The sequence below is a fragment of the Argiope bruennichi genome, chromosome 5 (genome assembly GCF_947563725.1).
Source record: "Argiope bruennichi chromosome 5, qqArgBrue1.1, whole genome shotgun sequence".
Lineage (NCBI taxonomy): Eukaryota > Metazoa > Arthropoda > Arachnida > Araneae > Araneidae > Argiope > Argiope bruennichi.
The window spans coordinates 26,634,460-26,658,630 of NC_079155.1; the positions used below are offsets into that span (position 1 = coordinate 26,634,460).

Sequence of the window (24,171 nt, forward strand, 5' to 3'; positions counted from 1 at the left end):
TTCTTTAGTATAACGAATTATATTCTTTCTAATATTAGAAAGCATTTTCATTCCAATAGTTTACTTTTTTGTATCTGCAGATTGAATCGAGCGAATAAAAAAATTAAAATCGTCCATTCGACCCAAGACATATGCAGAAAATATGAGCTGTTTTCGAGAATTTACTTGGAGACAGAAAAACAAAATTTGAAATATCCTTCCTAATTGAAATTTAATCTGAGTTTAATTTTGAAATTTTGATTTATTTGAGTTGCCTCGAAATTGGTTTTCGAGTTCTCAGCCAAGACATCGAATTTAAATTATTATTTTTTTTATGGAAATTCGATTTTATTCTGTGACATCTGAAGAACACAAAATTAAGTTTCTTCTTTATTGCTATTTTGTTTGTTTTGAAATTAAAAACGAAATCAGTTTTTAAATTTTAATATTGAATTCCTTGTCGTTTTATTTTAGTTAATGATTTATGAAAAAAAAAATCATGAATGATCCAAATTAGTTTGGCAAAGGCTTCTTTTTTTTAAAAAAAAGAAAAGACGATTTTTATGAATATCGTTTTTGGAATTATTTCTGAATATATTTGTGCTTATACTACAAGGATTCAAATTTAATAATGGCAATCACATAATTGCAGCCTATACAACATTTTAATTTTTCTTGAGATGTTTATAATTCTTCCATGTTGCCATCTGCCTTGTGCACAACTTGTATCCTATGTTGTGAAAGTCGTAGAATACCTAAAGTAGTACCAGTTATGTTGATGGTTTGGATGTAGAGGTCTATCATTTTCAAAATCATTGGATCAGCTCGATAGTGATTGTTATAAAGTGGTTCTTTCCTCATTGAAATTATATTACAAGGCCTTAAATATGCATGGAATAATTCCCAAAGAATTCTATTACTTATTTCTACCAAACTCTTCTCCATCTCTCAACCATCCACCGAACTAGAACTGCCTTGGTATTGTATATCTCTTAATTGGACGGAAATAAGTTGTGCACTGTCGTTGAAGTTGTATCTATTTACAACTAAGGTATATAAACGTTTCAAGTTTCAGATGCCATATTGTTAGCAGTTCTATTCATTATATAGTTGGCCTTATTATATTTCCGATCATTGTAGTCCTTCAGAAATTTTAATGTGGTTTAAATATCACATTTGAAGCACTGCAAAGAAGAAAAGGATATCTTAAGAGCAATGTCGGAAGCTTGTATTTCTAAAAGTGAAGAACTGAATTGAACAAACATCGGGAACATTCCCCCTCCTTTTACTGAACTTCTGCTACTTTTTTTTTGTTTGTTTATCTTCGTGGTATTTAAAAGAAAACCTTATATCTCCCTGTCATAATGTCAATAATTATAATAGTTTTACAAAATCTCCCTGTAAAACTTTTATAATTTATCTCGAATATCTCATAATATCTCGAAATCTCGAGTTCGAATATTTTTGTATTGTATTTTTATATTACTTTCTCTTTACGTGTTTCATAAATTACAAATAAGTTTCGAAAACAAAAGTAGAATTTTTGCTGTTCATCAAAACACTGTTATCCATACACTCTTAAATTTGCTAAGGATTAAATTTAAATATTGAACTCTATTTTGAAATGAAAAATATGAATTTTGTATGAAGGACGCGTTGAGAAATCAGTTTTTGTGTATTTCAAAATATTAATAGTTGGGCTCGGTTTAGCAATAGAAAACTAAAACCATTTTGTTGATTTAATGTTTATTTTTAAACAGCTCAAATGAATATGTAGTTGCCATTTCAAAATTGAACTTGTCGCAATCCGTTTCACAACGGATTTCCTGTAATAAAATAATTAATTTTAAGAAAATGCAATTCTGACTATTTAAATTTTGATTTTAGGGATATGTTATGAAGTAGCTTTGATAGCTAGGGTAATCATAATTAATCCCACTTTTGAAATCGAGGAACCATTTCATTATTTTCCTATCATAATTTTATCGATTTTTTGTGTTTACTATTGATAATTCTATGTAAATATTTATTGTTTGAAACTCAAGAATGAACCAATTAAAATTTTTTCCATAAAATATTTATTTTTTTACTATGGAATTTTTAAAAATGCTGCAGTTATGAAATCAGTTTTCGGTTAAAAGAGTTTTTGAAATTGCTTCCAACTGTCTAAATATATTCACTTTTAATCGGTTATGACATGCGTTGCAAAAAATTTTATAAAATTTTGTTAAAAAATATTATTATTTTATTAAGAAATTTTAAGAAAATATTTTTGCTTAATGATAATTAAAACGTTTAAAATCAACAAGAAATTCGTTTTTAAAATAATATAAAGAACTTATTAAGGATAATTCAACAAAATCTACGAACAATTCATGTTGAAAATGACATGTGTATTTTATGAACATTCCAATTATTAGAAGAATCAACGTAAAATTCATTCCAAAAATTATATATATTTTCTTTAAGGATAATTTAAAATGGAAAATGAAAAAAGAATCAGTTTTTAAAACTATGTGTAATCTAGTCCCTTTATTTTAACCATCAATGAAGAATTCTTTTTAAAAATATATATAGTGCCTGTTAAGACTACTTCTACTGCCAGAATAAACAATGAAAAAATTTATACTTAAAATTATATATAATACTCATTAAAAATAACCCAATTCCCAGAATTAAAAAAAAGAAGAATCTTTAAAAAAAAATAACGAGTTATATCTTATATGAAATATTAAATGGCCAGAATAATCAACGAAGAATTCTTTTTTAAAATTATGCATGGCGCCTGTTAAGATTAATCCAGCTGTCAGAATAATCGATTTAAAAAATTCATACTTAAAATTATATATGTAGTTACTCATTAAGAATATTGAATTCCCAAAATAAAAAAAATAAGAAAAACTTTAAAAAATATATATATATTGTATTTTATCAGAAATTAAATAGTCAGAATAATCAATGAAGAATTCTTTTGTAAAATAATGTATAGTGCTTGTGAAAACTAATCCTACTGCCAAAATAATCAATGAAAAAATTTATACTTAAAATTAAATAAAATTAATATCATTAAAAATAATCCAATTCCCAGAATAAAAACATAAGAATTTTTAAAAAAATTATATATTGTGTATTTTATGAAAAATTAAATAGCCAGAGTAATCAATGAAGAATTCTTTTTAAAATTATGTATAGTGCCAGTTAAGACTGATCTGATTGCCAGAATAATCAATAAAAAATACATATACTTAAAATTATATATATATATAGTACATTAAGAATAATCCAATTCCCAGAATAATAAAAAATAAGAATTTTTTTAAAAATATATAGTGTCTTTGAAGAAAAATTAAATAGCCTGAATAATCAACAAAAATGTATCATTGCCTATCAAGAATTATCCAATTGCAAGAATGATCAACAAAAAATTCGTTTTAAAATTATGTATTATGCCTATCAAGAATTATCCAATTGCAAGAATAATCAACAAAAAATTCGTTCTAAAATTATGTATCATGCCTGTCAAGAATAATCAATGAAGAATTCGTTTTAAAATTATGCATCATGCCTATAGAATAATCCAGTTGCAAGAATAATCAAAGAAGAATTCGTTTTAAAATTGTGTATCGTGCTTAAGAAGAATAATCCAGTTGCAAGAATAATCTACGAAGAATTCGTTTTAAAATTGTGTATCGTGCTTAACAAGAATAATCCAGTTGCAAGAATAATCTACGAAGAATTCATTCTTAAAATAATGCATGGTTATCATTGAGAATAATTTCCAATTATCCGAATAAAACAAATGAAGAATAATTTTTTATGTATTAATGTTCTTTATAAAAAATATATCCAGGGAAATTAAAAAAATAATTTTAAAAAAATCATGACTCTTATATTTTAAGATTAAACCAATTGCCAAAGTAATCAACGAATTCGTTCTTAAAATAATGTTTAATCGTATAGCATTATTTGTTTGCTGATTTTTTCGTTTGTTTTCAAAGTGTTCCGATAATTCAGTCTCTCCCAACTAACGGTTCAAATGCACTGATTTCATAGTTTTTCGCAGATTACGTAAGCGAGAAAAAATATCTTTTTTTGATAAGAAGAAAACACGAGTTCGAGGAGCGTGCGGTCTTATCATTTTCTTTTTCTAAAAAAACGCTTTACTAGTAAAACAACCGACAATAACATTCACAACACTTCGAACACTGATAACATGAATGGAATAGGTTACTAATCTGAAATATCTGATAAAAACTCTTCCCATGTGGTGTTAAAAACTATTTCAATTCAATGATGTGCTCTCAGTTCGTCGTTCAAATCTTGTGTATGTGTGTGTGTGTTTTAATCGAAAACAATCTTTCAAAATGGATTTAATCTTGTCTTAAAGCAATTCATTTCGTTGCACTTCCTGTTTATGCAAAGTATTTCCATTATTTCATGATATGATTTATTGTGTGATTAATAGGCCAAAATCGTTTAGGATTAAAACTATGCGCCTTCTTTTAGCAATCTTTTAATATATATAGATGAAATTTCCTTATCAATTTAAATGTCTTTATAGTGACACATTCCTATGTAAAAAAAGCAAAAACATACTGCATTATATTGGTATTGTATCCTTTATTATTATTATATAATATCAAAGCCATTACACAATATTATATGATATTCCGAATATCATTCAGGAGTTCCAAAACTTTTATCTATAACGATTTATTATTTAGAACCTAAATTTATAGCAACCCCCTTCATTATCGGAGTAGGTTCCACCCCATTCCTCCCTTTATTATTATATAATATCAAAACCATTACACAATATTATATGATATTCCGAATATCATGCAGGAGTTCCAAAACTTTTAACTATAACAATTTATTATTTAGAACCTGAATTTATAGCAACCCACTTCATTATCGACGTAGGTTCCATACCATCCCTCCCTCATCCCACCCCTTTTTTTTAGATGAACAGTACGCATTTCTTCCAAAAGGAAATTTTATGAGTGAAAAGGAAACATTTGTTCAGAAAAAAAAATGGTTATTGTTAAACATAAAAAATATTTATATAAATGATAACGAACTATTTCGAAATTAGTGCATTTAGAAACTAAATTTAACGTTCACAGTGAAAAGAAATATCTAATTTGGTGAGCAGAATATGAGCTGATACGAGTCTCTTGTTTGGGTATTGCGCTTTTTTTTTGTCTCATTATCTTGATAAAGATTTTAAGCCCACGTTACATTTTTGTTAATTGTAGATGTATTCAAGATCGTGTTCCAACCTACTGGAAATTGATTCACAGTCCATACATAGTTTCTGAATATCTGCTGTACAGTATGTGTCTGATGCTGAGATTAAATATATACACTATTACAGAATATACAGAACTGCGCATCCCTATTTTTACGTGTAGCAATTTTTATAAGAGTATTTATGACTAAGTAAAGTCAGTATTTCATAAAATCAATGACGCTGAGCTTAAATATATATACTATTACAGAACGTACTGGAATTGCACATATGTATTCTTACATGTATCAATTATTATAACAATATCCATGATTAAATAAAATCAGTCTCGAAATGAAAAAAAAATTGACAATATTCATTTACTTTAAAACCCAGGTTCCGTCAAGAATATTTTTTTTCTTTTAAGAACTTTGAATTGTATTTTTGTGAACGTAAAATTTGCTGAACATTCGCAAACTCTATTGGGCACAGGTATAAAATGGGACAAATATATCTCTTCAGAAATGAGTCCCTCCACCTTTGGGTCGAGCCCGACGCTGACCAACGATGCCAGCGAGGTGTCCCCGGCCATCCACGAACAGCATCTCCAGTTCCAGCATCAGCTACTGCAGCTGAAGCAGCAGCAGCAGATCCAGCAGCAACTCTTATTGCAGCATTTCCAGCAGCAACAGCAACAACTGGCTGAACAGCATGAGAAACAACTCCAAGAAAGAATTAAGGTGAGTTAAGTTAATACATTCATTGCTTAATACTTTTTCAACAATAATGACAATATAGCAAGCTAAAAACTGGATCACTTTTTTGAAACTAAAAAATATTGTATTATATTATCTTGCTTGTAGCATGATTTCTAAGTCGGTAAAAGACATGCATAGATATTTATTAATAAAGTGATTAATTTATCTCATTACTTTACCGTAAATGTACAAAAGAAGATTCGAAAGCCTTTTTGATGAGTTAAATAATATGAAAACTAGAAGAATTACCGCATAAGCAATCACACAAACATAAAAGACCGGCAGCCACGAATTCTAAATATGGTTTTGTCCCCCACCCAACAAAATAAGCCCCAGTAAAAAGCTCCCCATTCTGGGATCCGCAAGTCAATGAGATTTACGGACCGTCCACAGGAATGACATCGTCAATCAGTCCAATACCACTTATTGAGATGACAGAGATAGAATCTGTTTACTTATCCTGAGATCTCATCTTCTTACTCGATATGGCCTTGGCATGTCGAAAAATGTGATGGAAATGAAACGTTTACGTTCAAAATTACTTCCTAAAGTACCCTTTTGACTGTCAAAATAAATTAATAAGATATTTGTCTAAAGGGATATAATTAGATTTCTTCAAATTCTAAAACTGTTGCATAATGAAATCATTGATCCGTTTCTGAATTTTCTTTTCTTTCATCGTTAGATTTCTGTAAAGATACTTGAATCAATATTATTGATCTATATCGCAAAATAGGAGTTCTTTTCGATTAATTTCAACGATTATTTTTTAACATATGCTTAATATCCATCCTATTTAAACTATAATTTAAATGTCCCTGAGAATTATCATATAGAATCTGAAATGAAAAGTGCATTCTAAATTTAATTTATTTTGATCATTAATTAATTAATCATTTTTGATCGTTTTTTTTTCTTTTAAAATCTTCAATAAAATGCCCCCAAAATGAAAGTACCACAGAATTTAAAAAAATAACTACCACCCTGTAAGTACAATAAAATTTTTTAAAAAAATATATTTTTATTTATTTATTTTTTTAAAAAATATATTTTTATTTATTTATTTTTTTAAAAAAAGCAAAAAACTATTTAAGCTTTAAACAGAAAACGATTCGATACGATAAACGAGGCCAGATCTTCAGAATTTGATCATTAATAATGGACGAAAAGATCAAGATAAAATATTTGTAGTTATATGAAAACGATTTAAGTTTCATATCAACAACAAAAATATTATAAAATACACTTAAAAATATTTTAATAAATTAATTAAAATATTAGACAAATTTATGGCTACTAAAGTGTTATCGTTAAAACATAATTTTATTGAATTTTAAGCAGATGTATCAGTCGCTTTTGTACAATGATTTTTTCGAAATTTATGATGGGAAAACCTATAAACTTTTCACAATTTTTTCTAATTAAAATTTTAGCAAAAATAATCGTTTCAAAAATAATTATTTTATTACAACAAAGAAAATATTATTAAAATATACTTAAAAAGGTCCTAATAAATTAATTAAAATATTAGAAAAATCTTGGCAAATAAAATGTTATATTCGAAACATGAAATTTTTAATTTTAAGATTGTATATCAGTCATTTTTACACTGTAGTATTTTCAAGAATTATGGCACAAAAACTCTGAAATTTTGTATAATTATTTCTTATTAAAATTTAAAAAAAAAAATCTCTTCAAAGTACACATTCTCACCTTTCAAAGTATATCCGCTCTAGATTTGGTAACTTTAATGATTTATACCGTAAACTGCTCGTACGTAACAGACACGTATTCTATTTTATTATTTGTAAAAATTTACGGATTGATTAGAATGAAAATATCCTTTTATTATTTATATTAGAATAAAAATATCGTTTTTTGTAATTTTGAATTTTTGAGACGAGACTTGAGTTCTTTTTCTTATGGTTATAACTTGATCATGAGACAGTCATTTCAAGATTCGCGATCTTGATGGGTTGACTTATCTGAAATGTCTAGAATGCACTCAATTAATTTCTCTAACTTTTTTTTTTTTAACTAAAATTTTTTTGTCAGATCTTGATCTGGCAAGCAAGGAGAATTCAAGATCTTTATCATTTGGATTTTAGCCAGGAACGAAGAAGCAATTGTAGACATTTGCTTTAATTTTCTAAACACTTTGGTCGGGCTGCTTTGATCTTTCGTGGAAATTGAAAAGTTTGTCCCTTCTTCCGTTCTTAGTCTTTCAGGTATTATGTAATAATTCTTGACGGCAGAAGTATATTAGGATTTTATTTGCTTTTATCCTTACCGTTTAACTGAGATTTAGTTGGGTTTTTTTCCTCTGTTACTAAATGCATACCATGTTCTTAATCATTTAAAGTGTATGGAATTTTGTCTATGTATTTAGAATACACAATTTTCAGCCATTCATTGAAAATTGCGTAGAAAATTCTCAGAACTAATTTTTATTTTTTTATTTATCAAATATTATGTCTGAATTGTAGCTAATGAAAATTCACTATATTTAGTAGTTAAAAATTGATTATTGTGAAAATTCGACATCTTGCAAATACAGATATTCTCCATGAATGCCAGTATTTTCAATGTGTGTATCTATTCAAACAATTCTAATAAAGAATTCTAAATAAGAAAACAGAAAAAAAAACTTATATAAAAGTTGTTTGATTAACATCTTATTAAAATTTTATTTATTAAAACAATTCTAAAGAAAAACTAAAAATAAAACCAATAAATTTACTTAAAAGATAATTAATATATTACTACAATCTTTATTTATTGAACAATTCTAATAAGGAATTCTGAATAAGAAAAGTAAATAAAACAGAAAATAGCTTACGTAAAAGTTACATGATTTATATCTTATTAGAATCTTATTTATTAAAATATTTCTAATAAAGAATTCTAATGAAAAGATGAAAATAAAACCGATAATAACTTTAATTAAAAGATAATTGATTAATATCTTATTACAATCTTTACTTATTGAAAAATTCTTATAAGAAATTCTAAATAAGAAAAGTAAATAAAACAGAAAATAAGCTTACGTAAAAGTTATATGATTTATATCTTATTAAAATCTTATTTATTAAAATAATTCTAAAGAAAAAATGAAAATAAAACCGATAATAACTTTACTTAAAAGATACTTGATTAATTTCTTAATACAATCTTTATTTATTGAACAATTCTAATAACGAATTCTAAATAAGAAAAGTAAATAAAACAGAAAATAAGCTTACGTAAAAGTTACATGATTTATATCTTATCAGAATCTTACTTATTAAAATATTTCTAATAAAGAATTCTAAAGAAAAAATGAAAATAAAACTGATAATAACTTTACTTAAAAGATACTTGATTAATATCTTATTACAATCTTTATTTATTAAAACAATTCTTATAAAGAATTCCTAATAAGAAAATAAAATAAAGGCACTAATAAATTTACAGATAAGTTACATGATTAACATCTTATTGCAGTCGTATTTATTGGATCACTTCCATTAAAAAATCCGAAATAAAAAAAATAAAATAAAAGTAATAAGTTTAACTAATAAAACTAATAAGAAAATAAAGAAAAACAGATGTTAAATGAATTGGCCTATATAAAAGATATTTAATTAATATTTTATTACAATATTATTTATTGCATCAATTTTAATAAAGAATGCTAAATAATAAAATTAAATTAAATTAATAATAAACTTACGTAAATGTTACGCGTTTAATATTTTATTATAGTCTTATTTATTACAAAAACTTCAACTATTAAGTTTTGCTCCTTTGAATGTGTTTTCTCATCTACTTGTTTAACCTCTCTCCAGAACTGATATTTCCTTGTCGACATTTATCGGCGTCGATTCGAACTTATAAGAAAATAACCAAATATTCGGTCATTCATCGACCTGCTGAGTGGGTGCCGACATTAATTGGAGAATATTAACCATTTTTACTCGGAAAATTAATTCGATGCATAATTGTTTACTTAATACAAAGACTTGTTTATTGCTCCGAAAAATAAATATATATATAAGTGTTTTAAGTTGAATTTCCCCAAAAAAATTAATCTGCGTCTTCTCATCACTCTGTAGGCATTTGTAACAATCAAAAGGAAAAGATAAATAAATAAAAGGATTCACCTTCTTGAATGGTACTTGAGAGGAAAGATCCGACTAGCAAAGGTTAATTTCAAGATTTTATGGTAATATATATATATATATATATATATATATATATATATATATATATATATTTCAGAACTCATTATTACATTTTGTCCTCTAAAATCTAAACAAAATTTTAAAAATGTAATTTTTTGTTTTAAAGTCCACTATTTTTTAGAAAGCTTTTCCTTAAAAAAAATTCTACTTATCCATCTCCAATTTTTCGCACAGCTGTGAATCTAATCCAATTTGTCATCTGCTAATGTTTGTCATATTATAGTCATGACTAGAATAATCAACCCTTCACTCAAACGGTCTAGTTAGAACAAGGAAGTCGTTTTCATCTAAACTAATTAATAGTTTATTTATTGCTTAATATGTTCTTTTTATTAACTTTTGTTTGCTACCAGATGTCTCTTTCCTGGAAAACTTTTGACTTTGCTGTGCAAAATGACAAACGATTTTTTACATTTTCTTTATTTAAAAAAAAGAAATGAGCTATAATAAAAAGTTTATCTTGATGGGATTTAAATTTTTTTTTTTTTATTACTGATGCCATAAAAATTATAAAAGAAAATAAACATTTCACAGTACGTTAGAGTTGGAACAGTCTGCAGAAAAATAAATTTATTTTGGGCTGTTTTATCAGAAATATATTTTTACTCAATGTTTATTTGAATTTTGGATGTATTTTAACATAATAATTTTATTTTACTGGCTATTTAAAATTTGAAATATTTTCGAAGAAAAATCGGATTCGCAATTTCCTTGGCAACTGAATTTTTTGGCAACTGAAATCACTCTTGTTTAAATAACATGTCACTTTAAATAAGCGCGATGACAACCGTTAAGATTTGACATAAAAATACAAGTTGTTTATTTGCAGATAATTACATTTTATCTCTTCCGTTTTGTCATTTGTATGTATAGGTGTAAATTCCATACTATTTCTCTTCCGCATGTCTTTATCTCTGGCAATATCTTACCAAACAGAAACATCCTGTTGAAACCAAAAGAAGGCGTTCTAACCTAAATTAAATTTCGTGTCTTTTAACTGAAACGTTTAGAAACTGCTTTTGTAATATTCACTGTTATTTTAAATGAAATTGATTGGAATTAGATTCTTTTCCTATGAATTTTTTTCCTCTTCCCATGCTTCATTTAGTGATATTTTTCTTATTAATGTCATTAGAAAAAACACTTTTTTAGGCATATTTTTCCATATTCTTTTGTATTTTACCAAACTGATCATATATTTCGAATTTAGTGGTGGTGCTTCGGCTTCTACTGCGCGGTGCCAGCTTTAAAAAAATATTCTGGTTTCGATTAGAATATCTCATATTTTTAGTAACTATATTAAACCAACTCCAAACCATTATATAACTTATTACTCATAATATAATAGTTAATTTTGATGCAACGAACTATTTTTTAGTATATTCTTTAGAAGAATACAGTCTACTGCAATGGTTTCGCAAATCATGACTTCGAGAAGGATTGCGATGTCTTTAAAGAATGGTCTTGGCTTTAAGATTTTGTTTCGCCCTTTCCAAACTTAAAACCCAATTTTAATATAATTTGCGGTTATATTTGGTTTTCTGACAGCATGGGCCAAACATGGTGTGGAAGGTGGAACACCTTTGGTTGGAATATTTGGTGCGGAATGAAAAAGCTAACTCAGATGAAAATGCTATTTGGAGATGAAATGATAGCTCAGGTGTCGTCTATATTATCTAAACGAGGTTTAAAATTACTATGTCTGCCCTAAAACAGCTGTATTATTACCTATAAACTATTCATTGATACAATTAAACAAAGCATCTCAGGAAATCTTTACTGATCATGGTACCTAGGACCCTTATAGAGTAAAAGTAGTAATTGAAGGACATTTTCATCCCCGCATAACTCTCTTAGTATTGAAAATAAAAAGGTAATTCAAATTAAACGAATTATTGCCCCATACTAAACAACACTTTTTATTCTCAAATTTTTTCAACAATTGCAATTGCTTTAATCTTATGAGTTGGAAAATGGTTTTCAATTCTTAAGCTCCACTGTTTCTAAACTTATGCATAAGAAACTTTATTGAAAAGCCGTCATTAATTGCATTTTTTATCGGTCTATTTTACACCTTATTATTTAAACCCTCCAAAAAAATTGGAGGAGAAATGGCAGAGAGAGTTAGATATTCTGTTCTTTATACCTTCCAAATGAAAGGAACCTGCCTTTACCTTATGGCTGGTCAAAAGAATTTTATTATTATTATTATTAATTCAATATATTTTGCCTCAAAATGCAAAGTTTATTTCACTATTTCGACTCATGGTTAGATGAAAAATAGGTATTAAACTATTTTCATTGTCAGTTGTGAATTTCATAAGTCACGTTCTTTAACTACTAGCTAAGCAATTATTATAATTGACTGTTAACTAAGTATATTACAATTAGTTAAATAAATATTAGAATTAACCATGTGATAATTATTATAATTTACTCTTAGGTAATTACATATACCTGCTTTGTAATCATTTAATTTTCTCCCCAGAAATTTGTGCGTAGGAATTAAGCCGGAATCTTAATATTGGTGTACTGAGTTTAATTAGTTTGTTAGACCTGCGTGCGGTCTTGAAGTTTCATTAGAGCTGCTTTGTGATGAACCTCATAATTGAGTCATATTATGCTCACGTGATACACGTCACTTGCCCTGCGCAAATTTAGTTTTGGAATTCATAGTGCGTATACCGAAGTCTGGAAAATCCGTGATGTCACATCACTGCGTTAGTCAACGTATAGTGAGATATTGTGACAAGCCAGTGTAGCGTCTGCTCTTTGATTAAGCAGGAATTATCGAATAGGCAAAATACAAAACTGCGTAGAGACTCCGAAGCGTCACAATTTTTTTTCTTTGCCTAAAATTTTACTTTATTTTTGTAAGGACTGTGTTCTTTTATATAAATAAAGGAACACAGATCTAAATTTATTATTTAAAATATTAATTAAATTTATTAAATAACTGAATTTAATTTTTATTTAATATTAAATTATGAATTTATTTCAATTTAAATATTTTATTATTATTATTAAACCATTATTAAACCACGGGAAGGAAACGATTTGATAAAGTTTATGATTAAACAACATCCTCTCGTCATAAAGAGGAATTTAGATTATACGTGTGGGGGGGGGTGAGAAAAAGAAGGTTTAATATACAATGTAAAGGGAGCTTAACAAAGAAATTTTTTCCATCCATTAATAAGAGACTGACATGCCATCATTTTTATACTAATTTTAAAATAACCCAATTTCTAACTGGTCATGGTAACTTCAAAAGTTATTTGTACAAATTTAATTTGTTTCCGTCATCTTCCTGCGATTGTGATATTGGTGGGGAGGAAAATGTTGAACATGTGCTCCTTCTATGTTCCAAGTTTGTCAAAGAAAGACAGATCCTAAGACTGGCTCTTAAGCACATAAATATAAATTGGCCTACAGAGTTTCACCAACTTATTTCCACTAGAAGTGCTTTTGAAAATTTCTGTAAATTTATTGTTGACATCTTTAATCCTTCATAACTGTTAAATTTTCTTCTTTTTCTTTTTGTAATGTGTTACATACTTACTTCTGTATATACATACAGTGTGCATTTGAAAAAAATCCACAGTTAATGTTTTAGTGTATAGAAGACATTAAGTCACTCTTAGTCAATGATGATAATATGCCGTCTTCATGATATTTATTATTCGTGCCATGGAGCTTTTATTTTGAGCAATATTTTGGCAGCAGATTGAAAAACTTTTGCGCTGGTGTTGGAGGAAGGAAATATTTTTGCTATAGGAACAAACAGACGAAAAAAAAAAAAAACTGATGGTTTGGGCCATTTTTGTCTCCGTTGACGCAATGATCACTGGCGGATTTAGATATTTTGTAGGTTAAAGTAGTGCAATTTGAGACCCCTCTTCGAATATATGACCCATTTAGTTTAACTTTTGGGCGCGTTTTTTAAAATAGTAATGATTTATTTTAGGCTAATCATTTTTTTAAATCTTTTTGAAAAAATATCTAATTTTATTATGATTTCTAGGTAACTGACATACACGTTTGCATACAACTGTATTGAAGTCCAATGTTTATAAATATTCAAATAATTAAGTGACTGTAATGAAATGTATTCGAAATCGATCAATTATAGTTAATTATGTGTTTGTATTCTAATATTTTATCATAAACAGAATTTGTCTCTTTTACAAATTTATTCAGCAATTAGGAAAATATTTTTTGATCAATTTGCTTGCGGTCTGTCAGCCTAGCGATCCTAGGCAACTGCCTAGCCTGCTTAGTATGCAATCCATCATGAAAACTCTAACCTGTGACAAACTTGTAGGGATAGTCACAAAAAGCTCATGTCCTGTGATAAAATGATTAAATTTTTTGAGTTTTAAAAAACCCTCGGTTAACATGGGGTACGATAAATTAAGAGCTTTGCTTTGGATTATTTCCCGCCATATTTCTTATTCGCTTGAAGGTTAGTGTGCTCCAATACGATTTGTAACTGGCTGAATGACGCACGAGTCAGACGAGCATTAATTTAACAACCACGGGAGACAGCTCGACCTTCAAGTTTTAGAATATTAATTAGAACTCTGGGGGTTGAGCACTCTTGCAAGAAGACCAGAAGGCATATCATTATAAAAAGAAGAAGAAAATCTTTATATTGCTGTGCTATAAATGTTTTTTTTTTTCAATTTTATTAGAATTATTTTGAAATATTATTGTACGCCAGATACTAAAACCATTTATCTTGAAGGCAAGCTACAATTAAACATTTTGTTATTTCAGTTATTTTTTTTATATTTGTTGCTCGAATTGTTTGCATATATTTTAAAATCGATAAAAGGTATTAGAGGCGAGGATTAGTTGAGGAATGCTTTGATTATAATATCCCAATTGTGCTCAATCTAGATTTACATATCATCATGTGCATTTCCATTGGGACCAATGGTCAGATGAAGTTTAATGCTATGGAAATTTTGACTTTAAAATCAGTGGTTGTACGTATATTATTACTTCAGATCTCTTTTTATGAAAGAAAGTTAAAATCGACATGTTCTTCGAGAACGTAGAATTGCAGCGGCACTTCGAAGCCTTGGCGCAGGTGTGTGTACACAGAATTCAGCTGTGACGCTGCGACAACAGTTTTATTGCGTCTTGAGCGGCGATGACTTCTCCTTATGTGGATGAATCCATGTGCTAATGCACGTACTTCGCAGATGTCGCTGAGGGCTATAAATAATCATTTTAAGTATTCAGAGTGTCGTGCTGAACAAAGAGAAATCTTACCAGAAACATTCAGGTTAAATGAAATTTTTCTCGTAAAAAAAAATGTTTGGTGCGTGTTCTGTGATCATTCTGTTGTCACTGCTGCACTTTCTAGATATTTTTTCGCTCGTGGCGTTTGGAAAGAAATCTTTATTCAAATTTTGATATATGAAGGAGTGAGAAAGACAAGGAATAGAATTGGCTAGAGATTGAAATATTTAAAAAAAAATATATAAAATATTTAGTGTTATTTAGTTATTTGTTAGTCGCCGTGGCGACTACCTGGTTCCCTGGGAATATTGGCTAGATTTGAATTTCAAATAAATTATATAGTTATAATTTCATACCTATGGTTTCACCAAATTATATGTCACTAAAGCCGTTATTTTAAGGTGTACGTACACACTAGAAAATTTTTTTTTAAATTCCAACTCTAAAAATCCAGTTTTTTCACAGTAGGTCATTAATATATTTTTAAACTCATTTCAGTGAGAAAAAAACTATATTACACTAATTATTTATTAATTAAATAATATTTAATGAGCTAATTAGCATATTTTTTGAAACATGATATCTTAAATTCTAATTTGTACAGGCACACAATTCTATTTTTAGATTATGCCTAATATTAGTCTTCATGTTATCTGCCTCAATCAAGTTATAAAAATATATAGTTTTTTTGAACAATTTCTTCATCAACGAGGAATAGAAAAAGCGACATTTTTTCTGTCATTTTAACTTTTAGATAGCTATTAAAAATTTATTTATACAAATATAACTTCGAGTGAGGCACAAAACATCCACTATTTCAAACAGATTATTTTGATATATCAATAACTGTATTTGGTTCATTTCTTGTTGAGTTATGATTTTTTTGAATGAAGCAACATAGTGGAAAAATATCATTCTTCATAAAATGAGTTTTAAAAGAACCGTAACTAGAGTTTTTAATGAAAGCACCTCAAGAAAAATAATTATAACTCGAGAAATATTTCGAATATTGACAACATCTTGGTATCATTTGAAAGCTAAAGGACCAGAGAACATTATTAAGCAATAAAAAAATATTCGATATTTTGAACGATTTTCGAAGTTTAAAGTGTGTACATACACCTTAATGTGTTACTTCAATTATCTTACTTAGGTGCTGTGTATTGTGCAGACAAATCTTTCAAATGGAGCAATTAAAAAGTAAACGTCCGATTCATTTATCTTCTGAATTTCGCTATATTGTAATTGTAATAATATATTAATATAAGTTCCACGTTTAGTAGATCGAAATCAAATGCTAAACTGTCAACGCACATACAAACACATTCATCTTTATTATTAGTAGAGATTATCGGTGTTAAACGGAATGGAAGAATTGATAGTGCCTTCTTCCAACTTTTGTTTTTCGATTTCTCATCTTTTTTTTTTTTAATTCTAAAATTTGGTATCCGATTTGGCATTTTCTTTTCTTTCCAAAATTGATAATCTTATTATTTTTTTTAAATCGAGAAATCCATTATTTATTTATTTCGAAATGTATACAAATGCTTAAAATTGAATCAATTATTCGTTTTTGCCAATTCAAGCTATTGTTATGTAGTTTAAAATTGTTATAACTGCTAGTTACTGCTGGATGATTGTATGTATTGATATCTAATACGTTGAATGACGGCTCTAACTACAAATTCTTACTAGTACCGTCCACTTATTGGTCATCACATGCTTTGCCTCTAGCCGATAATCATGTTTATTATTCAAATACAAGATTTCCGAAATAGAGTATTTTCCTCGTTAGCAATTCTGATCGTTTCGTAAGTCACTGGTATTGTTTTTGCTTAAACTATGATGGAATTATTGTATAGGGAAAGTGAAGGATGCTTTATAATATTAATATTAAGAAAGTCATGGATCCGCTGTTTACCACATCTTCAACTTTATTTTTTTCGTATAATTTTGTTATTAAGGTTTGCAGTTGCTGTTTTTTACCAGAGCAATTCTTTTGTGTTGTCTTTATATCAGTTCTGTGGGTTTTGAACAATAGATTTGGTGCTAATCGTACTCCTAATAATACATTTTATCGTCAATTTCTGTTTCACTTTCGCTTATTTCGTGAAATCTTAAGGAGAAAAGCTAGAAAAGGATTGTTTTCTGTTATTCTTTCATCTGCATTTCGTCACTTAAAATACAAGATTATTAAAAACAATTGTACTCACTACAAATAGCTATCGCTTCATTGCGAACAACGATATGAAGGAAAAATTTTGAAATCAATATAGAAAGAAGCATAAAGTCTTGCATACATAGTAATTGTACTGTATGGCATTTATTGGACACATTTGCAACATACGTGCGATAATCCATTTGATGGAACATCAATTAACAATAACGAGAATTTTTTTTTAAAAAAAAGATGTTGTGGTGGTATGTAGATTATTATGATCCATGCAGGAAGCAACAGGACGAATGTTTTTAGGAACATTTCTTTTAATAATCACATTCACACACTAAACAAGCACAAAAACAAAGACAAGACATGCACGCGCACGGCTTCACAGATCAGCACCACATCTCATTCTAATTACTATCGCAATGCACTATGGGATGACATATGCGATGGCATAATCAGGTATCGCCATCTAGTATCCAAAAGAGAAGCTAAGAGTAATGCAACTGCTACATCGTTTAAATCAACATGAGTTTCAAAATTGTGGCTGTTTATTTGTATTGTACGATTTGAGATCAACTCACGCTGTCAATGTTTCCGATTCCATTTCGCAATTTAAAATCCTCCTTTGTAGGATATAATTTTTTCATCTAGATTTAATATGATCATAATTCATTTCTTATGACTATTTTTATTCCTTTATTTTTAACATTCATAAAACGAAATGTCAACTTCGTTATACCTCAACTATATGAGAAAGTAAAAATCAAAGTAACCAGTCAACTTAAATTTTCACGTAAATACATGGACCACAGTTTGCGGATTGCTGTGTTTTTGTTCACACATAAACTCTGCTAATTGTTTGTATGAAACTGGATAGGAGATTTCTAAACTTAGCAACTGTGAGAACGCTCTGTTAGATCACAGGCGCTCATCAATGCTTTCATCTGTCCACTTGTTGCGCATGAATTTTGTAATCGAAGAAGAATGGCCTCCAATGATGCTTTGTAGTAGCAGATGGAGAAGGGACTTGAAATAGGATTCCGCATTTCTTCTCGTTTTGTTGTTTGTACGATACAAAATGCTCATAGAACAAGAAATAAAGACCGTCTTTGATCAAGTATCTGTACTATTTATTCTTGATAAACAAGATGAGATGGAACTGTGTGGTTTTTCTGGAGGGTTCTTCTTTTAGTGGGCACTTTTCAAAGAACTGCTTGCCGAAGATGAAGCAGCGGAATATTAAATTTGCAGCTGCAAGTTATGAAGTTGATGTAACTTTATTTATAAATTTTGATAAAGAGCGGAATTGTAAATTTGCAACTGCAAGTTATGAAGTTGATGAAACTTAATGTATAAATATTGATAAAGAGCGGAATATTAAATTTGCAGCTGCAAGTTATGTAGTTGATGTAGCTTAAATTATAAATGTTGATAAAGCTTTGTTTATAGTTTTATCATTTGTGTCTCAAAACTATCAGTTTCATTTTTAGACAAAGCTTATCTGAAATTGTTAAATCATATTAATTTATATTTATAAAAGAATTCGTGGTGTGACTTTTCGTGCATTTAAAATGCCATGCATGAATTTGTTTTTGATTTCTTAAAAGTAAAGCTGAAAATTGCTGATAAAAACTTGATTCAAGAGCTTTACATTGTCTAAAACTATGTAAATGCATTATTACTTATAAATTAATTACAGATTTTTCTAAAAGCAAATTCTGTTTTTTTCCTTTATAGAAAATGACGTCAATTTTATCTACATTCTATTTTAAAAATAATGTTTTTGTGTAAAAAGGTTTCCGTTTCGATGGAGATATAAGTAATTGAAAATATCTGAAAAACTATTTATGCTTTTTTTATTTTTTATGATTACAAAACATTTAACATAAAAATATTGTTTCCACTATATCTTTACTACTTTTTTAAGATTTTATTTTCGAATTTGATAAGAAAAATTGGCAAAGTAAATGACATTTTTTTACATAACTTATTGTTATTGTTGTTTTTACATAACTTGTTAATAATATACTTTTTGTAGGCGTATTTGGACAAAACTGTGATTGTTTGCCATAATATCCTTTTTATTAATTCATATTTGAAAGCAGTTGCGTTTATAAAGTAAAAAATTAAAATTATATGATTGCCTTTTTCTCAAAATAAAGTTCATCATAAAGAATTTCGACAAATTTAAAGGATAAATCAGACATAACATATTGGTGAGCAACAAATAAGTCATGTTAATTTAGCACGAGACATACTAGATACTTAGGCTAGATCATATTAAATATTAATTATGAAAGATACTGGTTCTCAAAGTTTTTGGTGTACTTTTTGGTATAGAAATAGTTATTGGTGTGCACTCAGCTCTACTAATCAATTATCATTTACTGACGCATAAGTATAATGTATATCTATTATCCTAGCATTGCTGTACAACTGTATCCTACCTTTGTTATGGATTCGATTGGATTAATAATGAAGAAAGATGGGTTTTATTATCTCTTTAAGCCAATCAACGTCTATAGTTCGAATTCGTGATATTTATGCCTGATGTTATCATGTAAAACTGTATATTTCAGTGTACCTGCTCTATTCTTATTCAAAATTCCAAACAAAACCAAAATCTATTCTTACAGATACGAAAGCTCTAAACTGATATATTTATTTCTCAATCGGTTATATATATATATATATATATATATATATATAGCCGACTGAGAAATAAATATTAATTGTAAATTAATCTGTCTAAATATGAAAGCTCTGAACTAACAGATTTAGTTTAGAGCTCTTTAATAGACTTCTGAATTAGATATAAATATTAACTATAAATTATCTTATATGAATATGAAATCTTTGAACTAATATAGTTTAGAGCTCCTTTATAGACTTCTTCGCTAGCTATAAATATTAACTATAAATTTCCATATTTAAATATGAAAGCTCTGAACCGACAGGTATAGTTTAGAGCTCTTTAATAGACTTCTGAATTAGATATAAACTATAACCACTTTACATAAATATGAAAACTCGTTAGCTATAAACTATAATCACTTTACATAAATATGAAAGCTCTAAACTAATATATTTAATTTAGAGCTTCTTAATAGCTTTCTCAGTTAGCTATAAACTAGAAAACACTTTATAAATATGAAAGCTCTGAACCTATATATTTTGTTTAGAGCCCCTTAATAAACTTCGCAGTTAGCTATAACTAATAATTATAAATCATCCTGTATAAATATAAAAGCTCTGAACTAATAGATTTAGTTTAGAATTTCTTAATAGATAATTTAGCTACAAACTTTCATTTGATTTTTATTTTCTTCTGTTGAATTTCTATTATTTTAAAGAATATAAGTTATCATTTTATTTCCCATCCTCAGAATTATCAATCTTTTTTTTTAAGTTCTTTTAAAAGTTAAGTAAGCTTTTTTTTTTCTCAGTTCTTTTTTGTTTGTATTGCTGTTATGCATTCTATTTAGTGTTTACTCTCCCTTCCTTTGCTTTCCTCGCGTATAGGCTTGCAACGTTTTGTCGTTTAGAACTTGGACAACTTATCCTGCGCATTGCCCAACTCTCGTAAGTCTTTCAATTTTTTTTTCCTTCAAAAAATCTGATGCACCCAATTGATTAATAGAAACAAACTGTATACAGTATCTCATTTTTCTCTGCAAAAATTACTTAATAAGCATAGTATTTCCCTTTTCGATTCTCGTATTGCAAAAGTAATATCAGATTTTGTGCTTTCTTAATCATTGCCATAAACATTAAAACATTTCTCTCCTTAAAATGAAAGTTTATTTTTTGCAGTACTTTCTTCATATAACCGAGAAGGTAGACATCATTTTTCTCCCTATTTTTTGCAGTACTTTCTATAATACTTTGCAGTACTTTCTTCTTAGAGCCTAGAAGGCAGACATCATTTCTCTCCCTAAAATGAAAATTCATTTTTTGCAGTACTTTCTTCTTATAGTCTAGAAAGTACACATGATTTCTCTCCCTAAAATGAAAGTTTTTGTTGGGTATTTTTGCAATTTCTTCTTAATTATTCCCTAGAAAATATCGTGAAAATTTTATTAGGCATTTTCCCGATCCTGTCTTAATTGCTGTCTATGAACTGTGTGTTATTTCTCCCTAAAATCAAAGTTTTATTAGGTTTTTTATGATACTTTCTTAATTATTGCCTAACAATTATAATGAAAATTTTAATAGATTTTTGTGCAATATCTCCTTAATTTTTCTCTTTCTAAAGTGATAACTTTTATTAGATATTTTTGCAGTATTTTCTTAGTTATTGCCAAAAAATTATATATCATTTATCTTTCTAAAATGAAAGTTTTATTGGATATTTTTGCAATACCTTCTTAATTAGTGTCAATAAGCTCTAATTAAGAAGAAGTACTAATTAAATATATATTTTTCAATACTTTCTTTATTTTGCATAGAAAAAATATAACATTCCTAAATTGAAAGTTTTATTAAGTATTTTTATAACATTTTCTTAATTATTGACTAGCAATTATAATAAAACTTTTAATAGATATTTTTGCAATATCTCCTAATTAGTCTCTTTTAAAAGTGAGAACTTTTATCAGATAATTTTACAGTATTTTCTTAATTATTGCCTAAGAACTATATATAATTTCTCTTTCTAAAATGAACGTTTTATTGGATATTTTTTACAATACCTTCTTAATTATCATCAATAAAAAATATATAATTTTCTTCCTTAAAGTATTATTAAATATAATTTTACAATACATTCTTTTTTCTTGCAAAGAAACAATATATCATTTATCGCCTTAAAACTAAACTGTCATCACATATTTTTTCACAATGCCTTCTAAATTATTGCCGACAAACGATATTAAAAAAAAAAATTACGTCGTAGAAACGAGATGAAATTGTGCCAGGTGGAAAGAACATGTCGAAGTAGGTTTTATTCAAACATTTGCTCGCGGTCGGTTACTAGTGAAAGACTGTTGTTCATAACCGTGATGATAATTGATGGTAACATGAGAAACTGTTAGCTTTCTCTATTAGCCAGTGGAGTAAATATGTACGCAAAAAGAATGAAAAAAAAAAAAAAAACGAATGGCACATTTTGACCTCATTGACATAACTTCACCTCAATACTATATGTTATGCAACTAGACAATTATAGTATTAAATTAATTATTAATGAACCAAGTATGGCATTTAAATGCTTCGAACTCTTTAAATGTGCTAAAACAATTAGTAACAGAAGCTCATGTGTTTTTTTTATTCCATTTATAATTTTTTTAAATCTTTGTCTTGAACTTTAATGTTTTACAATATATCATGGAAATATAAGAACAATTGAAATGCTCTTTCTTTCTATTATTATTTATGCCCAGAAATCTTTAATCTTACAGTTTTAAGAATTGAAAAAAGTTTATACATTATGTTATTTTTTTGTTTGTTTGTATAAATTATATAGTTTAGAGAAAAGAATTAATATGTTTCGCAACGAAAATGCAAGTCCTAGAATCCACATGGTGGCGGCTGTATAAATAACAAGATTGAAAAATGAATCCCTATGTATGCCTAAAATAGAAATTCTTTATCCATTGTAGGAAAAAAGGGAAATAATTTAGCATAATCGTAATGCATGTACTTGCACCTGAGTTTCTAGAATTGAACTATATTCAGTAACACCTTAGGGTGGCAATTTTATACAATCCTCGGTGAATCACGGCGCTCTTTTGAATTCTCATTATTACCTTAATGTATTTTAAAATAATTGATATATTTGATTACAGTAAATGTTTGCCAAACGCGGGGGTTATATCATAAATACACTGTGCATCTATCAGAATCGTGTTCTGAAATATTAACTTGTTATGGGAAAAAAATACGTTGATTAAAGTTCAAATTATAATTTACTAGAAACAAAGTATTGATGTAATTAAGAGGGGGAAATGAAATTTAAGTTGTGTGTAAGTATTTTTTATTACTAAATACGTAGGTGCTTGATACAATTATTTTTATGAGAAGTTGATGGTTTTTGCTTTGGACATTGACTCACTCAAACTCTTTAAAAGCATTGCGATGAAAAGTGCAGAAATTTTCAAGTTCGTTCAAAGATGCTCACTCCTTTCTCCATTAAGAAATAAGATAGTTTATGGGCTTTTCTTCAATTATTTGTTTCTAGTATCAGCTGGTTTCGCAAGACCGCTCAATTTTTTTATCTGTCATTTCCCGATTGAAATTCTGAATTAATACTTTGATTTCTCTGTCTTCCATTCTGAAAATCCTTCGCTTCTAGTTGCAATTAAAATTTATACAGCAATTTGTGTGGCAGGGCAGGTTTTTGCGATGTAGCTAACTAGAAATGAGAGATATTGAAGCAAATTAAATGAAAACTAGTGAAATAGCGTATGTCCAAAATCTCCTCCTGCAATTCTATGCTCACCAAGGTTTTACTGTATCCACTTGGGTAGGTAGAAGCTGTAGATAGGTGTTCACGAAGCTGTAGATATGTGTTCAAGAAGGTGTAGATATGTGTTCAAGAAGGTGTAGATATGTCTTCAAGAAGGT

General features: G+C 27.9%; 1 protein-coding gene across 7 annotated transcripts in view; it reads left to right on the plus strand.

Annotated features, from left to right (window-relative positions):
- The window catches only part of LOC129968525 (histone deacetylase 4-like), a 273,174-nt gene that overhangs the window by 198,543 nt on the left and 50,460 nt on the right, over positions 1-24,171 (plus strand). For 4 of the 7 annotated variants that reach the window (XM_056082508.1, XM_056082504.1, XM_056082505.1 and 1 more), the window contains 2 exons: positions 5,702-5,949; positions 21,130-21,189. In XM_056082508.1, coding sequence (XP_055938483.1) covers positions 5,702-5,949; positions 21,130-21,189 — 308 coding nt within the window. The remainder of the gene's footprint in view (positions 1-5,701; positions 5,950-21,129; positions 21,190-24,171) is intronic. The other 3 variants (XM_056082509.1, XM_056082506.1, XM_056082507.1) reach the window with 2 other exon arrangements.